The sequence below is a fragment of the Mustela nivalis genome (assembly GCF_964662115.1).
Source record: "Mustela nivalis genome assembly, chromosome: 1".
NCBI lineage: Eukaryota > Metazoa > Chordata > Mammalia > Carnivora > Mustelidae > Mustela > Mustela nivalis.
In genome coordinates this window covers 126,657,232-126,677,682 of record NC_139020.1, presented here as the reverse complement: position 1 = coordinate 126,677,682, position 20,451 = coordinate 126,657,232, and the positions used below count along the sequence as shown (strand labels likewise).

The following is a 20,451-nucleotide window of genomic DNA, read 5'->3' as shown; positions in this document are numbered from 1 at the left end:
CAGTGGGTCTCAAGCCCATCTGCACAGCAGAATTATTCCCGAACATTGTCAAGAATGCTCATGCCCAGGCCAAAGCTCTCTGGATGATTCTAATATACAGCCAGGTTTGAGAGCCACCAGAGTTTATAAAAGCTACCAGAAAAAACCCCAAGGAAGACCTTTTCTGTTCTTTGTTCTCCCATGTCCCTTCAGCCCCCTGCCCCCGCTCAGTATCAACAGGAACCTTCCCAGCATGGTCTTCACCAATTCTGGATCCCCCAATGTTCTCCAGCCTCAAAAACATCTTTACTCCCCGTTTCTCTACCCAGATCCCTTTTCAACAACCCCTTTTCTTTCTGACCTTAATTCTTTGGGCCAGGTCTCTACAAATTCTTGCTATGGCAAATAGTGCCTACCAACTGCACAACAAGCTGTCTCCCACCCCAACCAGGTGAGAGGGGGAACCACACAAAGGGAAAAATGAAACCAAACCATAGATTTGATGTGGGTCCATTGCTTCTTTTTTAGGAGACTCGTGAATATTCATAATTCATGACCTGAGACACCACAGCATCCCCTTTCCTCACTTCAGAGGTGAGGATCCAGATCCAGGGAGGGCAGCTGATGTCCTGAAGTCACATAGCTGGCTGGCAGCACTGTCGCTCAGCCCTCCTGGCTCTCGGGTCAGGCACCTTTTCCCCACATTGGGTAGTCGTTCCTCCTCCGTTCTGTTTCCAAAGTGGCCCAGCAGTTTGCAGCCTTGCTTTTGTCTCAACACTTCTGGGGCATACCCCACATTGCAGTGATTATTTCTTTGGGGAAGTGGGCGGTGGGGGGGCATTATAAATAACAGAAAAAAATCTACGTAGTGTGAAAAAGAAAAAAATCCTGGCCATTATTACTCACCCTGCACCCTCTTGAGAATCATCACCAGCCCAACAGTAATTCAAATATTAATTCTGAACAGATTCATTAGTGTTTTTTTAATAGAGTAATCTGAAAGCTATATCTCAGAGAAAACAGACAGTACTTGTTTTCATTTGACTAATGCTGCTGGGGCCTCTTACAGAAAGACAGAGCTCAGAAAATATTTGCAGATGAGTGAATTCCTCCGATCATCAACAGAGATCAGAACTGACAGCCAGAAGCCCTCCAATAAATAGTTTTGTCAGTTGCTGTCATGCCCTTAGGGGCTGACATTTGCCCATCCTGAACACCTCTTGTCTGTTTCTTGGCAGCGAAGCATTAATGTAAAATGGTTTAGCACACACTGCTTTCAAACCTTTTGCAGAGAGCATACAGACATGTATTTAATTACCTTTCAGGTTGCGGAGGCTGAAAATTAATTGACATGATTAATTTATGTCTTTGTTTAGGTTTCCCCAGAAACTGACCTTGTCTGAGACAAATATTAAAGAGGAAATGGTTTATCTGGAAGCTGGGGGAGGGAGTGAACCAAAATACCAGTAGGGAAGAAGCAGAGAAGGGAACCAACAAAGAACTCATTATCCAACCAGCACCCACTGGGGGAGACCGGACTCTACACCCACAGGGTTTCTGGATAACAGTACAGAATTGAAGAGGGGAAAGGCGAGGAAGCTGGGGTAGTAATACCATCCCCATCAGACATCTGCGGTCTGCTAGCAGTGTGACCTTTCAAAGACTTCAGAGAAGGTTCTCCCAGCCAAAGAAGGGTAAAATCTGGCAGTGGAAGAGAAGGGTAGGGAGAACCACATGTTCTGGAATAAAGGTTCCTGAGGGATAAAGGTGGATGCCATCAGCATCTGCTCCCAAGTTATCTGCTAACTCTTCTTATTTTTAAGTCATTAAAAGCTTATAAAGAGGGGCGCCTGGGTGGCTCAGTGGATTAAGCCGCTGCCTTCGGCTCAGGTCATGATCTCGGTGTCCTGGGATCGAGCCCCGCATCGGGCTCTTTGCTCAGCGGGAGCCTGCTTCTCTCTCTCTCTCTCTGCCTGACTCTCTGCCTACTTGTGATTTCTCTCTCTGTCAAATAAATAAATAAAATCTTTAAAAAAAAAAAAAAAAAAGCTTATAAAGAGGTTTGGGCGAGGTTCTCTCCAGCCTCGGTCATGAATGTCAGGAACTTTGGTGGTCCAGCTTTCAGAGCTTCTCAAGTTCTGTAACTCCATGTTTGAAAGAGGGTCAGTTTGGTCCAGAGAATTTCTGGAGGGTCTTCCAAGTCGGCTCTCCCTTGTTTGCTTGTTGTGGTTACCAAGCCCTGGGTATTTGGGGATGCTTGGGGAACCATAGACAACATGCCATCCCACCCTCCAGACCTCCTGGCTACCCATGGAATACATTCTCCACAGACCCTAAACAGGCCGCCTGGGGGAATATGGAAGAACCTCTATCATTCAGCTTTTTCTTAGCATGCCTATGTTAAGATGCTTCCATTCTGTAGCAGGCAACTTGCGTTCTTAATCTCCTCCCTGGGATCTTCCTCCCAGGGAAGGGCTCTACACCATCACTCCTGGAAGCCTCATCTCTGTCCCTTACTCACTGCAGTGGGAGGGAGTATACAATAACCAAAGGCTTATTCAATTGCCAGCATCAGCTCGTGTGGTGGGGTAGGAAGTGCCAACAAAAGAGAACTCAGCTTCCTTTCAATAGCCCCAGGGGCCAGGAACCTCACAGCAAATGCGCTCATCCTATCTCTTCCGACAGTGGTCTGCGCTTGCCTGGGACCTGTTCAAGGCATTTGTGGTCAGGAACTTTATGGTTGCTATAATGACCATGTCTTAAACAGCCTCAATGACACATCATGGAGACAGTTAAGAATGAAGAGAGGTGAACAAATGGAGATGAATCGTGAGGTTTCTGGTTATTGATAGTCTTAGAGCTGGATGAGACATTAGCCACTGAATAGAGCAGTGCCCTCTAATAGCAATATCTGTGAGGATGGGACTGTCATGGGTCTGCGCAGTTACTCAGTATGACAGCCACTGGCCACATGTGCTCTTGAGCACTGGGAAGGTGTCTGATCCAACTGAGAAACTGAGTTCTTAATTTTATTTAATGTTTACTAATCTTTATTTAAATAGCTATGTGTGGCTAGTGGCTACCATATTGGACAACGCAGGTCTAGATCTATCCATGAGCAGACTCCTAACCTTGGATAACATGTCTCCATATCATCCACATTCACAAACAATAATTATATAGGCTGTCATAGCAACACCCACTCTTTGCTTGCTTGTACCAGGAAGTGTGAATAGAATATATGAAATTGTATGGAATGGGTTTCTGCTAGTCAACAGAGGTCAATGGCTCTAGATGACAAGATGGCCTGGTGTGATATCCCCATAAGAGCCAACAGGGAGAGTTCCTTTCAAGGAGAATAGAAAGAGCAGAACCCCTAACAGCATCTATAATCTAGGGGGTCCCTGTGCGTTCATGAGTCAGCGATAATCCCTGATTTCTCTTCAGTGAAATAAGCCATGGTCTATTCCGGCATGCTTACTGCAAGCACCGAAGGGAGTCATCTAGCCTTTCTACACCTCCTACTATGTCACAGGGAGACCTTGGCAAAGGGCCCCAGCCCACTTTCATTTCATTTTTTATTTGCTTGGATTTTATGTAAGCATTATTAATCTGTAATACCCTCACTTGTTTCAAAGGTCAAAATGTACAAAATGACATACAATGAAAAATGACATCCAACCCAGGTCCCAGCCACCCTCAGTTCTTTTCTACAGGGTTGATCAAGGTTATCCTTTTACTATGAGTCTTTTCAGAGATACTTTATGCACATGCGAGGAAATATGTGTAAATTCTCTCTCTCTCTCTCTCATTACACAAATAGTAGTATACAGAACATACTGCTTTTTAGATGCATAATATTAAACCACAGTGGGCAGCAAATTATAGCCCACAAGCAAAATCTTAGCCTCTGCCTGTTTTTTTGCAAGTAAGTTTTATTGGAACGAACACAGCTATGCTCATTCACTTACATATTGTCTATGGCTGCATTTGCATACACCAGCAGAGCGGAATAGTGGCAGTGGAGGCCATATGGTCTGCTAGGCCTAAAATATTCACTATCTGGCCCTCGACAGAAAAAACTGTTCTAGCAATGGGTATTCCAGGACTTATTTAATGCCCTGCTGATCGATATTTAGGGAGCTTCCAATCTTTTGCTTTTATACATTAGACTAGTCACTAACTGCATATGTCCCCCACTTCCCAATATAGCAAAATATCTGCTGGATAAATTCCTAAATGTGGAATTTCTGGGTCAAAAATTATGCACACTAGCAATTTTGATAAATATTGTCAATTTACTCTCAATGAAGGTTGTAACAATTTACTTTCCCATCAGAAGTGTTTGACAGTGCCCATTTTCCCATATCCTCACCAATACTGTGAGTTCTCATACCCTGTGATCCTTGTCAATAGTAGAGATAAAACACAGTTTTTCAGTGCAGTTTTATTTTGCATTTCCCATATTATAAGGAAAGTGGAACATCTTTTTTACATGCTGAATTCCGGCCATATTTCTCTTATTTATACTATCGGATCATATCCCTTGCCCATTTTTATTAGGTCTTGGACTTTTTATTACTGGTTTGTAGTGACTCTTTGTACACTAGAGAAATTAGTCCTCTCCCTGCAGTAAGTTGTACGTATGTCCCCAGCTGATCAATTGTCTTTCTATTTAAGTTATGGTAGTTCCAGGTGGCTTTCAAAAGATACTGTTAGTCAGTAGGGCAGGGTTGCTATAGGAGCTAGGAGGCCGGGCTTTGGTTCCCATCACTGTGTGTTACAGGAGCATAGCCAAGCTGGTCAGAGCTGGGAGACAAAATTAGGGGAATCAGTAGTAGTTAAAAGGGAAACTAAAGAGACTGTCTCATTGAGGTAAGCCCTGCCTATCTTTCACCTGTTTTTTACCCAGTACAACATGAGTATAATAGAGGCCACACCCAGACCCTCAGCTTCCATGTTGTTTCTCCAACCCCACAACTGGTCGACAACCAATATTTGAGTGATGGTCTATATTGGGGATCACCCAACACTGTAACCTCCACATGCTACCAAGAAATCTTTACTCACTCACTCATGCAGACTCCATTTGCCAAGCGAATATTTGACAAATGCCAAAAACAAGCAGGCGCCAGGCCCTGTACATGGGGCTGTGGGCACAAAGTCCCTGGCCCGTCCCTGGCCACCCAGTTCTTCAGTCTCAAAGCTATCTTAGGTATTTCTCAATGGTAACTCTTTCCCATGAAAAGGGTAGGGACCTTACTTCTAAAATAAGAGACTTGCAAATATAAAATAACCCAAATCCTTGGAGAAATTAAAGTAGTAGTATTTGCATTCAACGCTTACTGGTCTTTGAGAAGAGACAGAGCAGAGGAGACTCTTCTTTGGGATGGAATGACCTCCATGAACCAGAAGAAAAATGCTATCATTAAACTTCTCCAATAATTACTTTAAGAAGAAAAACACATTTTTCTCTTTGGAATTCCACTCACCGCTGAGCCTCTCCTGCTGCCTTCATCAGTGGGGTACCCTTCCTTATGACCGAGGGGCAGCAAGTCTGCAAAGCCGGGTGTCCCTTGCTGTGTCCTTGGGCAGCTTCCCCACTGAGGTTGGGAATCGGTCCCATAGCCTTTCATGAGTAGCTTCAATAGCCAGGCAATTCCTGTGTCAAACAATTCAAGGAGACACTTGGCTTAGCCTAGCCAGGCCAGCCCTCCTGCTAAGGAGAGTTCCTGTCTCAGGTGAAGACTGGATGGCATCTGGCCTTCAGCCTACGACTGGCTGGAGTAGGTCAGGGTTGTGGATGCTGCTTGTCTAAAACTATCCTTAGCTAAGTAACATTTATATAATTCCCATGGTCATTATAATACTGATAAGCTAATCCTCCTAATTAAAAGGAGGTGTGATTTCGTTCCATTGATGGGGGACCCTCCCTTTCTACAGTCCCTCGCATGTGCCTAGGACACACTGTAGACCTTTAGTAAATGTACTGGGAGTGCCCAAGGTGTGAAACACCATGTTAGGTCCCCAGTGCAGACAGAGGCATCAGTAAGAAGTTGTCCTTGCAAACAAGCTTACTACAATCTAGTGCAAGGTTGGCTGAGGGCAGGTGGCAGGCAACAGATAGAAAGACCATTCTACAAGGCAGAATACCACATGCTTGCAAGCAGAGTCAGCAGAGTATTTAGTAAGCCTGTACCAAGTGCCCAGACCAAGCCCTAAGCGCCTGATAGGCCGTCATTTCATCTTCCCACAGACTTAGGTATTTTGATCTTCTTTGTTTCACAGAGGAAGGAACTAAAGCACAGAGAGGTTAGTCACTTCCCCGAGAATACACGGCTCCAGAGTGGTGAAACTGAGATTCAGACCACACGTTCTGCCTCTAGAACCATCACTCTGGACTGCTAGGTTGGCCTGGGCAGATCACATGGAGTGCGGGGGAGTCTTGATGCATTGTCTTGTGGAATGTGAGGTTGAGAGGCCTTTGTCTTGAAGGTCCAGAAGGTTATGCCAGACTTTTGTCATGATCTTCCCAAACCATGATTCTGTGCCCTCCCCACGGGATAAGATTCCTCCTTGATATAAGATGGTGAATGCCTGTCTCTGCGAGGAATTCGTTGCTTTGCCTTTCTCCATGAGAGCGAACATCATAAGGTTAGTGTGATCCCATGAGGTCCAAGAGGCTGCAGAGCAAGGCGGTCAGCTATACTCAGCAGCAGAGCAAGGCTCTTGTAAAGCTCTTGTTCACGGGCTGCAAAAAGAGAGAGCTCAAACCACTGGCTGAAATCCACACAGCAACTGCTGGAGAAAGGCAGAGGACACAGTTCAACCTCTCTGCACCCATCTTGGATACATGTTCTGCTAGGAACACACCTACGTAGCAGAGGGGTGGGTTTGGAGATGGCCCTTTTCCCCGCTCCACGTGGAGACTCTCAAATATTTCCTTCTGCCCGACTCCCAAGCATACTGTCCTTCTTCTCTCCCATCCACTTTCATGTGTACTAACGTGTACATTTAATTTAAAAATTTTTTTAAATATATTTTTTTAAAGATTTTATTTATTTGTCAGAGAGAGTGAGTGAGAGCGAGCACAGGCAGACAGAGTGGAAGGCAGAGTCAGACGGAGAAGCAGGCTCCCTGCAGAGCAAGGAGCCCGATATGGGACTCGATCCCAGGACGCTGGGATCATGACCTGAGCCGAAGGCAGCTGCTTAACCAACTGAGCCACCCAGGCGTCCCATAATTTAAATTTTTTTAATTTGCAATTTTTTACCATGTTTCCAAGTGTCTATGTGCTCTCCTGTCCCAGAAATATAGATGGAGTGCAAAGGCGCAGGCTGGCCCCCTGCACAACAAAGCCAAGATTTCAAGCGGGTTTGAAAGTCTGGGGACCAGCATATTTTAATCTCATTACACATCTTAGCAACTGCACTCAGCAACAAAATACAGTCCTACCTTCCTAGACTCAGGTCTAGAATGGCATACCTGCTATTTGGTCTGCGAGGAGAAATCTTGAAGGCATTGGGTGGAAGTGGAAACAGAAGTAATGATTAATCAGAAAGCATAACTCTAGGGACGCCTGGGTGGCTCAGTGGGTTAAGCCGCTGCCTTCAGCTCAGGTCATGATCTCAGGGTCCTGGGATCGAGTCCCATATCGGGCTCTCTGCTCAGTGGGGAGCCCACTTCCCTCTCTCTCTGCCTGCCTCTCCGTCTACTTGTGATTTCTCTCTGTCAAATAAATAAAATCTTAAAAAAAAAAAAAAAAAAAAAAAAAAAAAAAGAAAGCATAACTCTAAAAAGCCATTGGAGAAGGACAAGTAATACTTTTAGGTGAGTTAAAGCAGCAGACTGTCTCCAGATGGAGGGCAAGCACCATTCATAAGCTGATTTGAGAAGGTATTGGGCATGATATAAAATGACACTGAATCCCATAGTGATCAAATTCATTTTTTTCTCTTTCAATGTTAATTAAACTGTATAAGAAAGTTTTCATTGGGTGCTGGTAGGTCATCAACACTACTCTTATACTCATCCATCTCACCTTTCAATAAAGAGAAAGCAGGCTTTGGGACTCAGCTGTGTGGTGGGCAACATTTGCTCAAATAAAATAATATTGATTTATTTTAATGTCATTAATTTTTCAGCTATTTTTTTGTCTATGACCAACAGTTTTACAGTTTTATCTGTTTCCTTAGCAATCTAGAACTTTGTTCCCATGGACCAGGCATCACATGGGAGTTTTAAATGCAGATTCCTGGGCCCACTCAGCTCTCCCGAATCAGAACTTGCATTTTCTTAAGTTCTCTAGATCATCCTGATGCACATAAAATTTGAGATCTTACCTACAGCTTCCATTTTAAACACATTTATTTACAAATGAAACATGAATCAATTTAAATAAAAATTGAGTCAGTATTCAGATATGTGAAAAACCATGCTACTTGTTGAATGTTTGGGAAACACTCCAATCGAGCAATCCAGCAATCATCCCACTCCCCCCAAGATCAGCACATACCTCTGAATACAGACCCCTCATTGTCTGGGTTGAGAAGAGGGCAGATCACCTGCAGGACTGTGGTGATGGCCTTGACCAGCAGATTTACCCCGGACCCACCTACCTAAGCTTTGAAATTTGCCTTCAATGAGACTTGACTTCCACTCATGCCCGCTTCTGACCCAGGGTATGCTGGTAATGTTTCATATCTACTCTCCAAGGACAAATGTAAGCATTTGTGTTTATGTGCCAGTCAGATTCACAATATCATATCAAGGTAAGATAGAAGTTTCTGATGATGTGTTCTTTATATAATTTTAGAGATAACCTAAATTTTAGAATAAAACACATACTTTGCTTCTCCATTTGCACCTATACCTTCAGTGTGACTGACTAGCTATCTCTTGCAAAATCTGCCAACTGTTTTTATAATTCTGTCATCGACAATATCCAAAATCAGATTACAAAATATGCTCAATTATTAATATCCGATTAAGCAAAAAGTCACTCACATCAATGATAAATGAGAATAGGTCCAATATGAATTTTGGTTGCTATTTCCATTGACCTTAATGAGTCCTTTCATCAATGACATTAGTTATTTCTTTGCAAATCAGTAATAGTTTATAAATATTGGAAAGCTATTACCTCTAATTTTTTTGCTATTCATAATGTGACAGCTATAGACATTTTAAGTTTAATCTGCATTATTAACATTTTCTGCATCCCTTTCTTAAGTCTAGACAGTCAGCAAAACAATTCAAACCCTGATTTGTAGTGTTTGCCAATTTCCATGAGGTAAAAAAAACTCATCACAGCTAATTTCAAACTCCTAACGATGTAAATAAGCACAGAGTTTGGAAGAGATGCTCAGAAGCTCACCATTAAATGTTATGCCTACCCCACAGGTACCATCGATATAAATAACTTTGATACAGCACAGATAATGATAAAATGTAAATAAATTAGCAAGTGATGTGTTTGGAGTATTACCATTTAATATATATTAATTGTAAGTGGATATAATTTAATTTTTAATGATGGCTGTATTTACCAAGCAGCTTACAGACTTCCTGAAAATTTAACCCTCGGCTCTCGTGAGCTGTCAGGCATGGGCCCCAGCTGCCGGCTGTCAGCTGCTCCTGGCCGTTCTATCCACCTGCACCTTCCAGCTGCATCTGTCTGCCGGAACCCCGCCCGCCCACCCACACAGCCCACCTGGCCAAGTCCCAACCCCAAAGACAGGGAGAGAAATGGGGTGACCCATCACAGCAGGACTTGACAGACCATGAGGATGTTTTAGAGGGGTCCACTTTCACTTAGGGGAAGATCGCTCTGCTTTGGAGGCTCTTTTTTTCTTTAAGATTTTATTATTTTTTTATTATTTTTTTTAAAGATTTTATTTATTTATTTATTTGATACAGAGAGAGAGATCACAAGTAGGCAGAGAGGCGGGGGGGGGTGGGTGGGAAGCAGGCTCCCCTCTGAGCAGGGAGCCCAATGTGGGGCTCGATCCCAGGACCCTGAGATCATGACCTGAGCTGAAGGCAGAGGCTTAACCCACTGAGCCACCCAGGCGCCCCAAGATTTTATTCATTTATTTGATGAAGAGAGAGACAGCAAGAGAGGGAATGCAAGCAGGGAAAGTGGGAGAAGGAAAAGCAGTTTTCCCACTGAGCAAGAAACCCAATGCGGGACTCAATCCCAGGATGCTGGGATCATGACCTGACCGGGAGGCAGATGCTTAACGCCTGAGCCACCCAGGTGCCCCCACTCTTGGGGCTCTTGATGAATTGGTGGAAGCAGTGGCTTTCAAAATTGGTTGAGAGTACAGCTCTGGCATGGGCCGCAGCATCTCACAGACCATTCGATCTTGAGAAAATAACTCAGTCTCTCTCTGCCTCAGTTTCCTCATGTAAAATAGGAATAACAATGACACTTGCTTCATAGAGTCATGAAGATCAGCTGAAATAATGGACTTAAGCGGTTAATGGAGTGCTTGGCCCAGAATAAGTGCTTAGTGCGCCTGTTCGTTATCATTAGCAGTAAGTACCCAACCTAGAGCAGCTACAAACTCGTTTTTGGCTGATACTAGTTTTTACATCTAGAAAAGTATATGCAGTCACTATTTGCATGCCTTTAAGGTTCTACAAATTTCCATACTTATAACCTGTTGGAAGTGTCATAGTGTCTCCTCTCATTGTCATTTGCATTCTGTAGGGAGGGACTAGGGCTCAGAGAGGCTGAATGATGGTCCATGGACACACAGCCATGGGCTGACTGGTCCGAGCTGGGCCCACAGCTTCCATTCACCTATCGCTGATCCCAGACCTTTAATGGATGTTTTTGTTAAGCTCTGTCTAGCCCTCACACAGGAAGAACTACACCTGGGATGAGCCCTTTGACCCCAGTTTTCTTAGTCAGTCAGTTTGACTGGACTATTGTTGCATAACCCTGTAAATAAGTATTCATATGTAGTAAAAATGATCAATCCAGAACAGGTTTTTTTCTCCCATATCACTGACTTAGAGACGTGTGTCAGGCTGTACCAAAGATGAACGAAAGTGATCTCTAGTTTTTCCCCTTTCTCCAGCAGAGAGAGAAAGAATGACCTATTCCCCCGAAAGTATGGGAAAGAATCAGACTATGTCCTTGCTGAGGGAGAAACCGCAAAACACAGACCTTCCCCTTGTGTTCACAACTGTGGCCAGACTGGTTTTTACAAGGAAACAGGGACTATCAGATCAAGTTGGATAGTTCCACATTTGAAGAAGGTGTGAGGCAACTGGCACTGCCTGACAGTATTGGGGGGGGGGGGCGGTTGGGAGTTCTCTGAAAGGCAATTTGTCAACATCCATCAAAATGACAGTTGCATACCCTTTGACTCAGCAGTCCCGCTGCAGGGATTTACCCCACAGAGATACTCCCACGTGTGGAAAATGAGGGTTGTAGGTAATTCTTTACACCATTGTAACAGGCAAAGACTGGAAACAATCTAAGTGCTCCTCAGTGCAGGGCTTCTAGATAATTCTGTACTTCCAAACAAGGCAATACTCTGGAGCCATTAAAAAGAATGTAATTAATTCATATACACTGGTAGAGAATATTTTCTAGGATATATGAAGTACCAAAGCAAGTAGAGGATAATTATATATATTTACTTATAAATGTATGAAATATTTGGCGGGTGGGGGGGTGCCTGGGTGGCTCAGTTGGCTAAGCGATTGTCTTCAGCTCAGGTCTGGAGTCTCAGGATCGAGTCCTGCATCAGGCTTCCTGCTCATCGGGGGAGTCTTCTTCTCCCTCTGACCACCCCCTTTTGTGCTCTCTCTCTTCATTCGCTCTCTTTAAGAAAGAAAGAATATAACAGATAGATATAGATATCATATATGTGCGCGTGCACGTGTGTGTGTGTGTGTGTGTGTGTGTGTGTGTAATTTCTGGAAAGAGGTATAAGAAACTGGAAGGAGGAGAACTAGGTAATTAAGGCACAGGGACAAAAGGAGACTTTCTCCCATAAATCCTCCAGAAAAAGATTTTGAATTTTATTCTACTTGCATCACTATATGTTCAAATTCAATAAATGCTTGTATGCAAATCAGGAGGAAGGGTGCCCGTGGAAAAAGAGGGATTTTTCAGTCAGCCAGCTATTTGAGTTAGAGGCTGTGGAGTGGGTCCTGGGAAGTGCAGGAGGGAAAGCGGGCTTTGGGCTGTCCACGCACCCCTGCTCACGCGGAGACCTGCCCCTTCCCAGCAACAGGCAGAGATGGCCCGCATGGCACAGACCCAGGAAGAGAAGCTGGCCGCTGCCCTCAGGCTGGAGCTGCACAACACTTCGTGCCAGGTCCAGAGCCTCCAGGCGGAGACAGAATCCCTGCGGGCCCTGGTGAGTGGGCTGGGAAGAGCCCTGGCATTTCTTACATCAATTTTTACTCTCAACTGCACTGTGGTCATCTGGGTTAGAGTTCACAAGAGTCTTGAGGATCAGCCGATACCGAATCACAACCAGTATAGTGAAGGCTGTTAGTGCCCCACCGGAATACACACCAGGCCACTGCTGAGAGTGTTGGCCGCTCACATCCACAGATGTCCCACTTCTCCAGAGAACTGGCCTCAGCCAAACAGTAGACACCTGGCCTGGGCGGTTAGGCCCACCGTCTCTAGCCCTCAGCCAATGACTGGCTGACATGGGGTTTAAAAGCCCAGCCCACTGGCTTCCAAGTGGAATGGGTTTCGCCCTGTACTTCACCCTCGCAGTCTCCCTGTGGGATCAGACGGTACCAGACTCCAACTGAGACTTCCTCCTGGCTTAGCGCCTTCCTCTGTCCTATCCTGCTTTCCTTGCTCCCCTTCGCTTGAGAGCAACCCTTTAACTCTTTACATGTACCAAGATCCCTGGCTCAGACTCTGCTTCTGGGAAGCTCCTCAGACTCACTGGGATTTGTGGGAAGGTCTCTTGCATTATTTATTATTAATAATACAGCAATTTACCCTCTGCTTTCTGGGAGTGAACTGAAGTTCTATTAGGGTACTAAGCCTACAGCTCCTCGTTGATGGCCCCTGTGGGGGGGCCCATGTGTACCAATTTGAACCACAAGCATTTTGTCCACACTGCAGTTTGTGAGGGGATGGTTCATGTAATTCTTATGCAGCTGAGGTGGTCTGAACTCTACTGAGGCCCAAGGAGCTCCTGTCTCTCATCAGCTTCAAGCCTTGGGGGAAGTTCCAATACTATCGCTAGTGCTCCTTTCTTCTACCACTCCCCATACACCCTCCTCATCTCAATCTTGCCACCCAAATCCATTCCATCACCAAACCAGCAGCCCGACCTCCCAATGCAGTCTTAGCCTACCATTAAGTTAGCCCAAGGATTTATTCTAGTTGGTTCCCTCAGAAACAACATTTTCACTACCCATAGTCAAGATCATTCCATCAACCCTGAGTTCCCCTCTTTCATGTGTCTCCCATTCCCTTGGGTCCATCATCCTCTGGATAACAAGGTCACACGATACCCAGTCAGCTCAGGAAGACGCTGTCTTGCCACAGCACAGCACATGACACACATCTCACTGTCACAGCTCTCCCTCACATTCTGTGATGGAATTGGGGTCACTGCAAGGGGATGTGAGAAAAGGATCGGAGGTGAGAAAAATCAGGAAACTACAGCCCAAAGCAATGCCATTTTAGTTTTTTTTTTAATTGTCTCAAAGACAATTGCATTATTTACTCAGAGTTATGTGAATTTATGCTCATTCGTTTTATTCCCTTGCCCTAACCCTTGATCCTAATATTAGGGGTGCTGCCTTTTCCCCAAGTCCCTTTAAACATGCATAAGGGGGCTGCCATTTATTCCCCAGATGTCTTTGTGATTGCCAAAACTCCATTCTTCCATAACAGAAAGTGCCAGGCAAAACGCTGGTGACACACACTGAAGCCCATATCATCAGAAAAGCCTGGATGAATTGCACCTGAGTGGAGGCAGCCCGTCCCTCAGCACACATTCCATACAGATACTTGCTCCAGTTGTGTGCTGAGCCCTCCATGAGGAAGGTCCCAGGGACACAACCATGAAGTGAATGGTTCCCGTCCTCTAGAAGCTCATAACCACACTGGGTTCAACCAAATGACAGAACATAGAAGAGGGTACGGTGCTCCCCAGAGCGGTTGCTCCTAGCAGCCTCCATTCTCAGCAAGCTCCAGCCTGCCCTCACCTCTGTTCCTCAGCAGATGCTGTCACTCACACCATTCTGCAGGTAGGATTAAGGTCCCCAAACACGAGATCCTCTGTCTTCTGTTTCCAAACTCTGTTTCCAAAATACCTCTGAAGTTTTATCCCCTCTCTCCTCCCTTCAGTAAATTTCCCCTCTCCCCTGGTGTCCCATGTGGGGCATTTCTCTATCTACTGTCCTTTCTTGCATTTTCAGGGTCCCTCCCTCCACTGGGATTGCCTGGCAGTAAAATAGAAAGATTCCTTTTCCAGACCTTCTAGCACCCCCAGTGCTTGGGCTTCATTTACAGACCAGCCCGGTTTCCACAGGAAGGGAAATGCCCAGAACCACCCTTTGGGGTGGTTGGTCTCCTACACTTGAGCCCTTGGACATGTTCTTCCCATGGCTGCAAGGAGACCCATCCCCTCAACTCTGCCCACCCTTAACCGTCTTCACACCCTTGGTACAAGTGAGGTAGAAGATACGCAAGTACTACACACAGGGAAAAGCCTAGATCCTGACTCCCACAGGTGGGGTAACCTCTCTACCTGTCACCCACTCGCTTTCACAGCCCTGTGGTTCACGTGGTTCTATCAGCTCATCCACCGACATCACGTCAACTCCTTGAGGACAGAGACCATGTCTCATTTGTTTCATGTCCCCAAAGCCCTTGATGAGGGTCCAGAATGTCATTTCTTCAAAGTGATACTAATAGTAAGGAGAGCGTGCTCGCATGCATTCTCTCATCGGACACTCATAGAGACACTGAGAAGTGTGGTGACTGACGACCCATTTTACAGAAGAGCAAACTGTGATTCAGGGGTTTGCCCGTGAACACGAGTAACAAGTGGGAGAGCCAAGCCCTTCCGGCTCAATTGCACTTCTAGACCACAGCAGGCCTGTGGGGATTGGCCCTCACTCTGGGATCTAGAATCTTGACTCCTCTACTTATCAGTGGAGTGATGCCTCTAAGATTCTGTTTTCTCACTTGCGAAATGAGGATCTCTTTGGGTTATCATATGTATCTGTCATGTTAGTGGCTTAAGGCAACAGTAAAAAATGTGTTCATTCAGTCTGCAATTTAGGTGGAGTCCAGCAGAGACAGCTGTGCCCTCTGCTGGGGCCGGCCCTTCCAAGAATGGTGGTTTCCGCTCACATATGTGGAGCCTCAACTGTGCATCTCTTTTTCTTCCTCCATGGGGCCTCTCCAGGTGGCTAGCTGTGACTTCCTCAAATCATGGCAGTCTCATAGTCAGACTACTGCTGTGGCATCCAGCTTCCCTCAGAGCATCAGCACAGAAGCTACCAGGCCTCTTACCACTCTTACCAGGCCTGAAAAATCCCTGAACACCACTTATACAGAACTCTGTTGGTCTAAGCAGTCAAAGGCCATCCCAGATCCCACAGGAAGGGAAAGAAACTCCACCTCCTGACGAGGCAGTGGCAAGGCCACCTAGAGAAAGAACACATGGGATGGAAATAGGGATTGCACCTGCCTTTGGAAATGTGCTCTGTCGATGGACCGACCAGTATTTGCCTCATAAAGTCATGGGGATGATGACTTATGAAACAACGCAGGTCAAGCCCTTAACACAGTGCCTGGCACAGAGTGAGCAGTCAATAACTGGTATCCATTACTGCCTACCATTGTAAAAGTATTATTTATAACCACTGAAATAATAATTCCAGGTTGGCATCATCCAATCACCTCATTCAAACCCCATCGTCCTGACTATCGGAACAAATCAGAAGAAAATTCACACCCCCAACCAGAAGATGTAGGAGTAGTGACATGCTGGCTGTGCTTGGGACCCAGGACAGGCCGCCTCTGTCCCCTGCGAGCGAGTAGATCAGAGCTCTGGTCACTGGGCCTTCCAGTCGATAGGAGCCCAGACAGCCAGAATAAGGAGCACACCTTCCTACAGCTTTCAGACACAGCTCAGTCCATCCAGCCACAGCTGTTATCCTTGGTCAGAGCAACCTGCACACACACAAGGCCCCCACAGCTTATCTAAGCCTCAGACAGGTGAGCTGGCAGCACTGGCTGTCCCCTTGGCCAGCAAGGCCCTCTTTGTATTGGCAACCAGACACCAGTAATGGTGCTTAAAGCCTACTGAGCTCTGTGTTGCGTCAACTCAAATCAGGAATGGAGTTCAAGTCCAGAAATCACTTAAGGTCACTATTTTTACTTTATGAAGGGCTTAGCAATTCAAAGAAGTCCCTTCAAATTTCCAGAAACTGGGGAATAAGTATGCTTCTCTGACCTGGGTTTGCTTGCCAGTGCTGTGCTACTGTGGGGGCTGGAGTGGGGAGACGGGCAGCAGTGGCCTGATTGCCATTGCTCGAGCCCAAGCATCTCTGTGAGAACCAAGCGAGGATGTCAGGGACTTAGGTGGGAAGAAGCTGGACCGAGACACTGAGGATGGGATGGAAGAGACAGAGGACCTCTGACAGGCATTTGCACAAACATATGTTGGGCAATAGGTCCTAAGTCATCAGAGCAAACTTCAGGCCAAACGGAGAAGTCACCTGTGAACATGGAGCAAAAACTAGACAAATGATCCAAACATGATTCCACGAAAGATCTTTCCAAACAACAGGTGTTACAGGTACAACATTAACACTAAACACTACAAGGAATTTCCTGATGAGCAAAGTGGGAAAACCCAGAGAGTTTGGAACAAGTGATTCTCAAAGTGCAGGTGGCCATTTCCACATCTTCTTTGCCATAGAGGGGTTTTCAGGTCTCACCAAAATAATAACCCTAGGCCAGATGCTGATCTAGATTTCTTTTCTACTAGTCACATTTTTGCCACCTGTAAATGTATCCAGGATGGGAATCTGACTCAATATTCTTATGTCTTATGGAATTAAAATGGTTTAAATAAGGTGATATGATGGCCCCTGCTTAACAGGAGCCATGATTCAAGATGGCATCATGACCAAAAAGTGTCCATTTCAACCACAGTAATCCAAAAGGTATGAAAAATCTCCTAGGAGACAAAGTACAGAAAGTTGTTTTAATGATATTTTATCTTAACTTGAGAAAATATCTGTTCTTATGTGTTATGTAAAAAGCCAGATGCTAAATTATAGGTGCACCATGATTACAACTATTAAAAATGTTAAGGATAGAGGCACACAGCTTTTTAAACATGTTTGGTGGTCAGTCCTACAGTCTGCAGGGCTTGCTATATGAGAAAATGAGGTTTCCTGTCTAATGGTGAGACAGGTAGAGCAATAAGTGTAACCATAATACAAGTATTGTCATCCTGGGCAACACCAGATGAACACCTACTCTGTGCCCGCCCCTGTCTTACTATGAGAGTTACAGAAATGTCCTTTCATCTCTGAAGAGCTCACTGTCTGGTAGAGGAAACATGCCCTTAAGCAGCTCAGCCCACTATGACAAGTTTAAGGACATGCATGTACTTGGGCAGCCATGGAAAGCCAGAGGAGGGGTCCCTAACCCCGCCTGGTGGGGGGAAAGGGCAAGAGACTATCAAGGAAGAAGGAAGCCTTCCTGGGGGAGGTGACCCCCAAGCTTGGACTTGGAGATGAATAGGAATGATCCAGGTGAGAAGGAAGGGGAGATACAAATCCAGATTTGGACTTTCGACAAAGCACAGTTGTTGCTGTGTAGAGAATGCAGGGGTAGGAGGAACTAGAGACCAAGAGATGAGTTACAAGCTACTAAGCTTACCCCAGGGGAGCAGTGATAAGCGTATATCCTGGGCACTGGTGGCTGGGGGAGAGAGGGCACAGAAGTGAAAACTTTCCAGAATACCTAAAAGGCAGGACTCTGTGATGATTGGATTGCAGAGGGAAGGAAGATGAGGGACATGCCTTTCCCTTGTTTCTAGTGCATGTGAATTCATCAGCAGAAGCACAGGAGAGGTGGGCAGGTTCAGAAAGAAGTCGGTGGCTCCACTGCGGATACGTTGATTTGAGGTGCCTATGACTTGTATATATTTCCAGGAAGAAACTCAGAAGCAGGTTTATGCTGGTGGGAGACATCTGTCCTGGAAACATCAATGCAGGAGGCATTGGGAGAGAGATAGCTAAAGTCATGAGTGTGGCAAAGACCAACCAACACAGGCCCAGGAAGCAGAGCTCAGAGAGAACAAGCTCAAGATAGGACCTTGGGGAGCCCACAGTGAAGGGGCAGATAGGAGAAGAGGCATTAGCCAAGGTGTGCTACTAACACACTGAAGAAAACACTGAGTGTGCAACGGCCAGAAACATTCATTCGAACTCTGGCAATCTGGCTAAGAGTGTCGGAGGAAAAGGCATTTTAGCTGAATGATGGATGCGGCTTCAGCAGTGGAGGGGGAAAGGGTCCCGCAGGGAGTGAGAAATCATGAGCAGAAAGGCCTAGAGGCAGTTCAGAGAGCAAGGTTTCTTTGAAAAAAAAAAAAAAAAAACACCTGCAAACTGTCTCTCCTGTGTGTGTCAGTTTCTCACTCTCATTTTTCCTCTTGTTATCTTTCACACTTTTTCATTCTGTCTCATCAGTACACTTCATCGGTCTCCCTCTCCTTCCCCTCTTGGCTGTCTTCCTCCCACACCCCCTCAACAGAAGAATCTGTGAATGAGACCAAACAAGAGTCTGGCCTCCGGCCTCTGGAGGTGGAGTCATGGCTTCCCTCTGCAACCCAGCCAGGCCCTTGGAGTTAATGGGCGGCCCAGGCCCAGCGCAGCCCCTCGCGCAGCTCTGCCCAACTCCCTCCTCAAGGGCCCTGCGTGCGGCCTCGGATGTGGACCGTGTTCTCTCTTTGGCAGAAACGAGGCCTGGAGAACACGTTGCACGACGCCAAGCACTGGCACGACATCGAGCTCCAGAACCTGGGCGCCGTGGTGAGCCGGCTGGAGGCAGAGCTCAGGGAGATGCGCTCTGAGGCCGAACAGCAGCAGCAGGCTCGCGAGCATCTGCTGGCACACAAGGCGCAGCTGCAGAGGGACGTGGCGTCCTACCACGCCCTGCTGGACAGGGAGGAGAGCGGGTAAGCCTCTCGCCGCCCTTCATTCCTGGGACACCTATACATACCCAGGGGTTCAAAATTAAAAGTTCGTTAAACCCTAAAGAAGCAATTAAGGTAAGAAGGAAAAATCACCCTCAAACTCCCCGGACACACACACACTCCCACAGCCTGTGACCTTGCAGGAATTTTTTTTTTTTTTTCAAATTAATTTTTTAAATTCAATTAATTGACATATAATGTATTATAGGTCTCAGAGGTGGAGGTCAGTGATACATCAGTCCTAAATAACACCCTGTGCTCATTACATCACGTGCCCTCCTTAATGTCTATCACCCGCTTACCCCATCCCCCACCACCCTCCCCTCCAGCAGCCCTCAGTTTGTTTCCTGTGATTAAGAGTCTCTTTTGGTTTGTCTCCCTCTCTGGTTTTGTCCTGTTTTACTTTTTCCTCCCTTCCCCTATGAACCTCTGTTTTGTTTCTTAAATTCCATGTATCAGTGAGATCTGATGATAATTGTCTTTCTCTGATTGACTTATTTTTCTTAGCATAATACCATCTAGTTCCATCCACGTCATTGTAAATGGCGAGATTTCTTTTTTGATGGCTAAGTAGTATTCCATTGTGTATATATACCACATCTTTATCCATTCATTTGTCAATGGACATCTAGGCTCGTTCCATAGTTCGGCCACTTTGGACATTGTTGCTATAAATATTGGGGTGCACATGCCCCTTCTGATAACTACGTTTGTCTCTTTGGGGTAAACACCCAGTAGTGCAATTGCTGGGTCGAAGGGTAGCTCTATTTTCAACTTCTTGAGGAGCCTTCATACTCTTTTCCAGAGTGGCTGCACCAGCTTGCATTCCCACCAACAGTGTAAGAGGGTTCCCCTTTCTCCACATTCTCGCCAACATCTGTCTTTTCCTAACTTGTTAATTTTAGCCATTCTGACTGGTGTGAGGGGCTATCTCATTGTGGTTTTGATTTGTATTTCCCTGCTGCTGAGTGATGTTGTGCTTTTTTTCATGTGTCTAGTGCCCATTTATATATATCTTCTTTGGAGAAATGTCTGTTCATGTCTTCCTTGCATGATTTTTCTTTTCTTTTTTTTTTAGATTTTATTTATTTATTTGACAGAGAGAGAGAGCACAAGTAGGCAGAGAGGCAGGCAGAGAGAGAGGAAGGGAAGCAGGCTCCTTGCCGAGCGGAGAGCCTGATATGGGACTCGATTCCAGGACCCAAGATCATGACCTGAGCTGAAGGCAGAGGCTTAACCCGCTGAGCCA

General features: G+C 45.7%; 1 protein-coding gene across 1 annotated transcript in view; it reads left to right on the top strand.

The window, feature by feature from the left end:
- BFSP2 (beaded filament structural protein 2) overlaps positions 1 to 20,451 on the top strand; it is a gene marked incomplete at its 5' end in the record, with an annotated part of 63,982 nt that overhangs the window by 41,029 nt on the left and 2,502 nt on the right. Inside the window, 2 exons of the mRNA XM_082719188.1 lie at positions 12,228 to 12,359; positions 18,964 to 19,184. Coding sequence (XP_082575314.1) covers positions 12,228 to 12,359; positions 18,964 to 19,184 — 353 coding nt within the window. The remainder of the gene's footprint in view (positions 1 to 12,227; positions 12,360 to 18,963; positions 19,185 to 20,451) is intronic.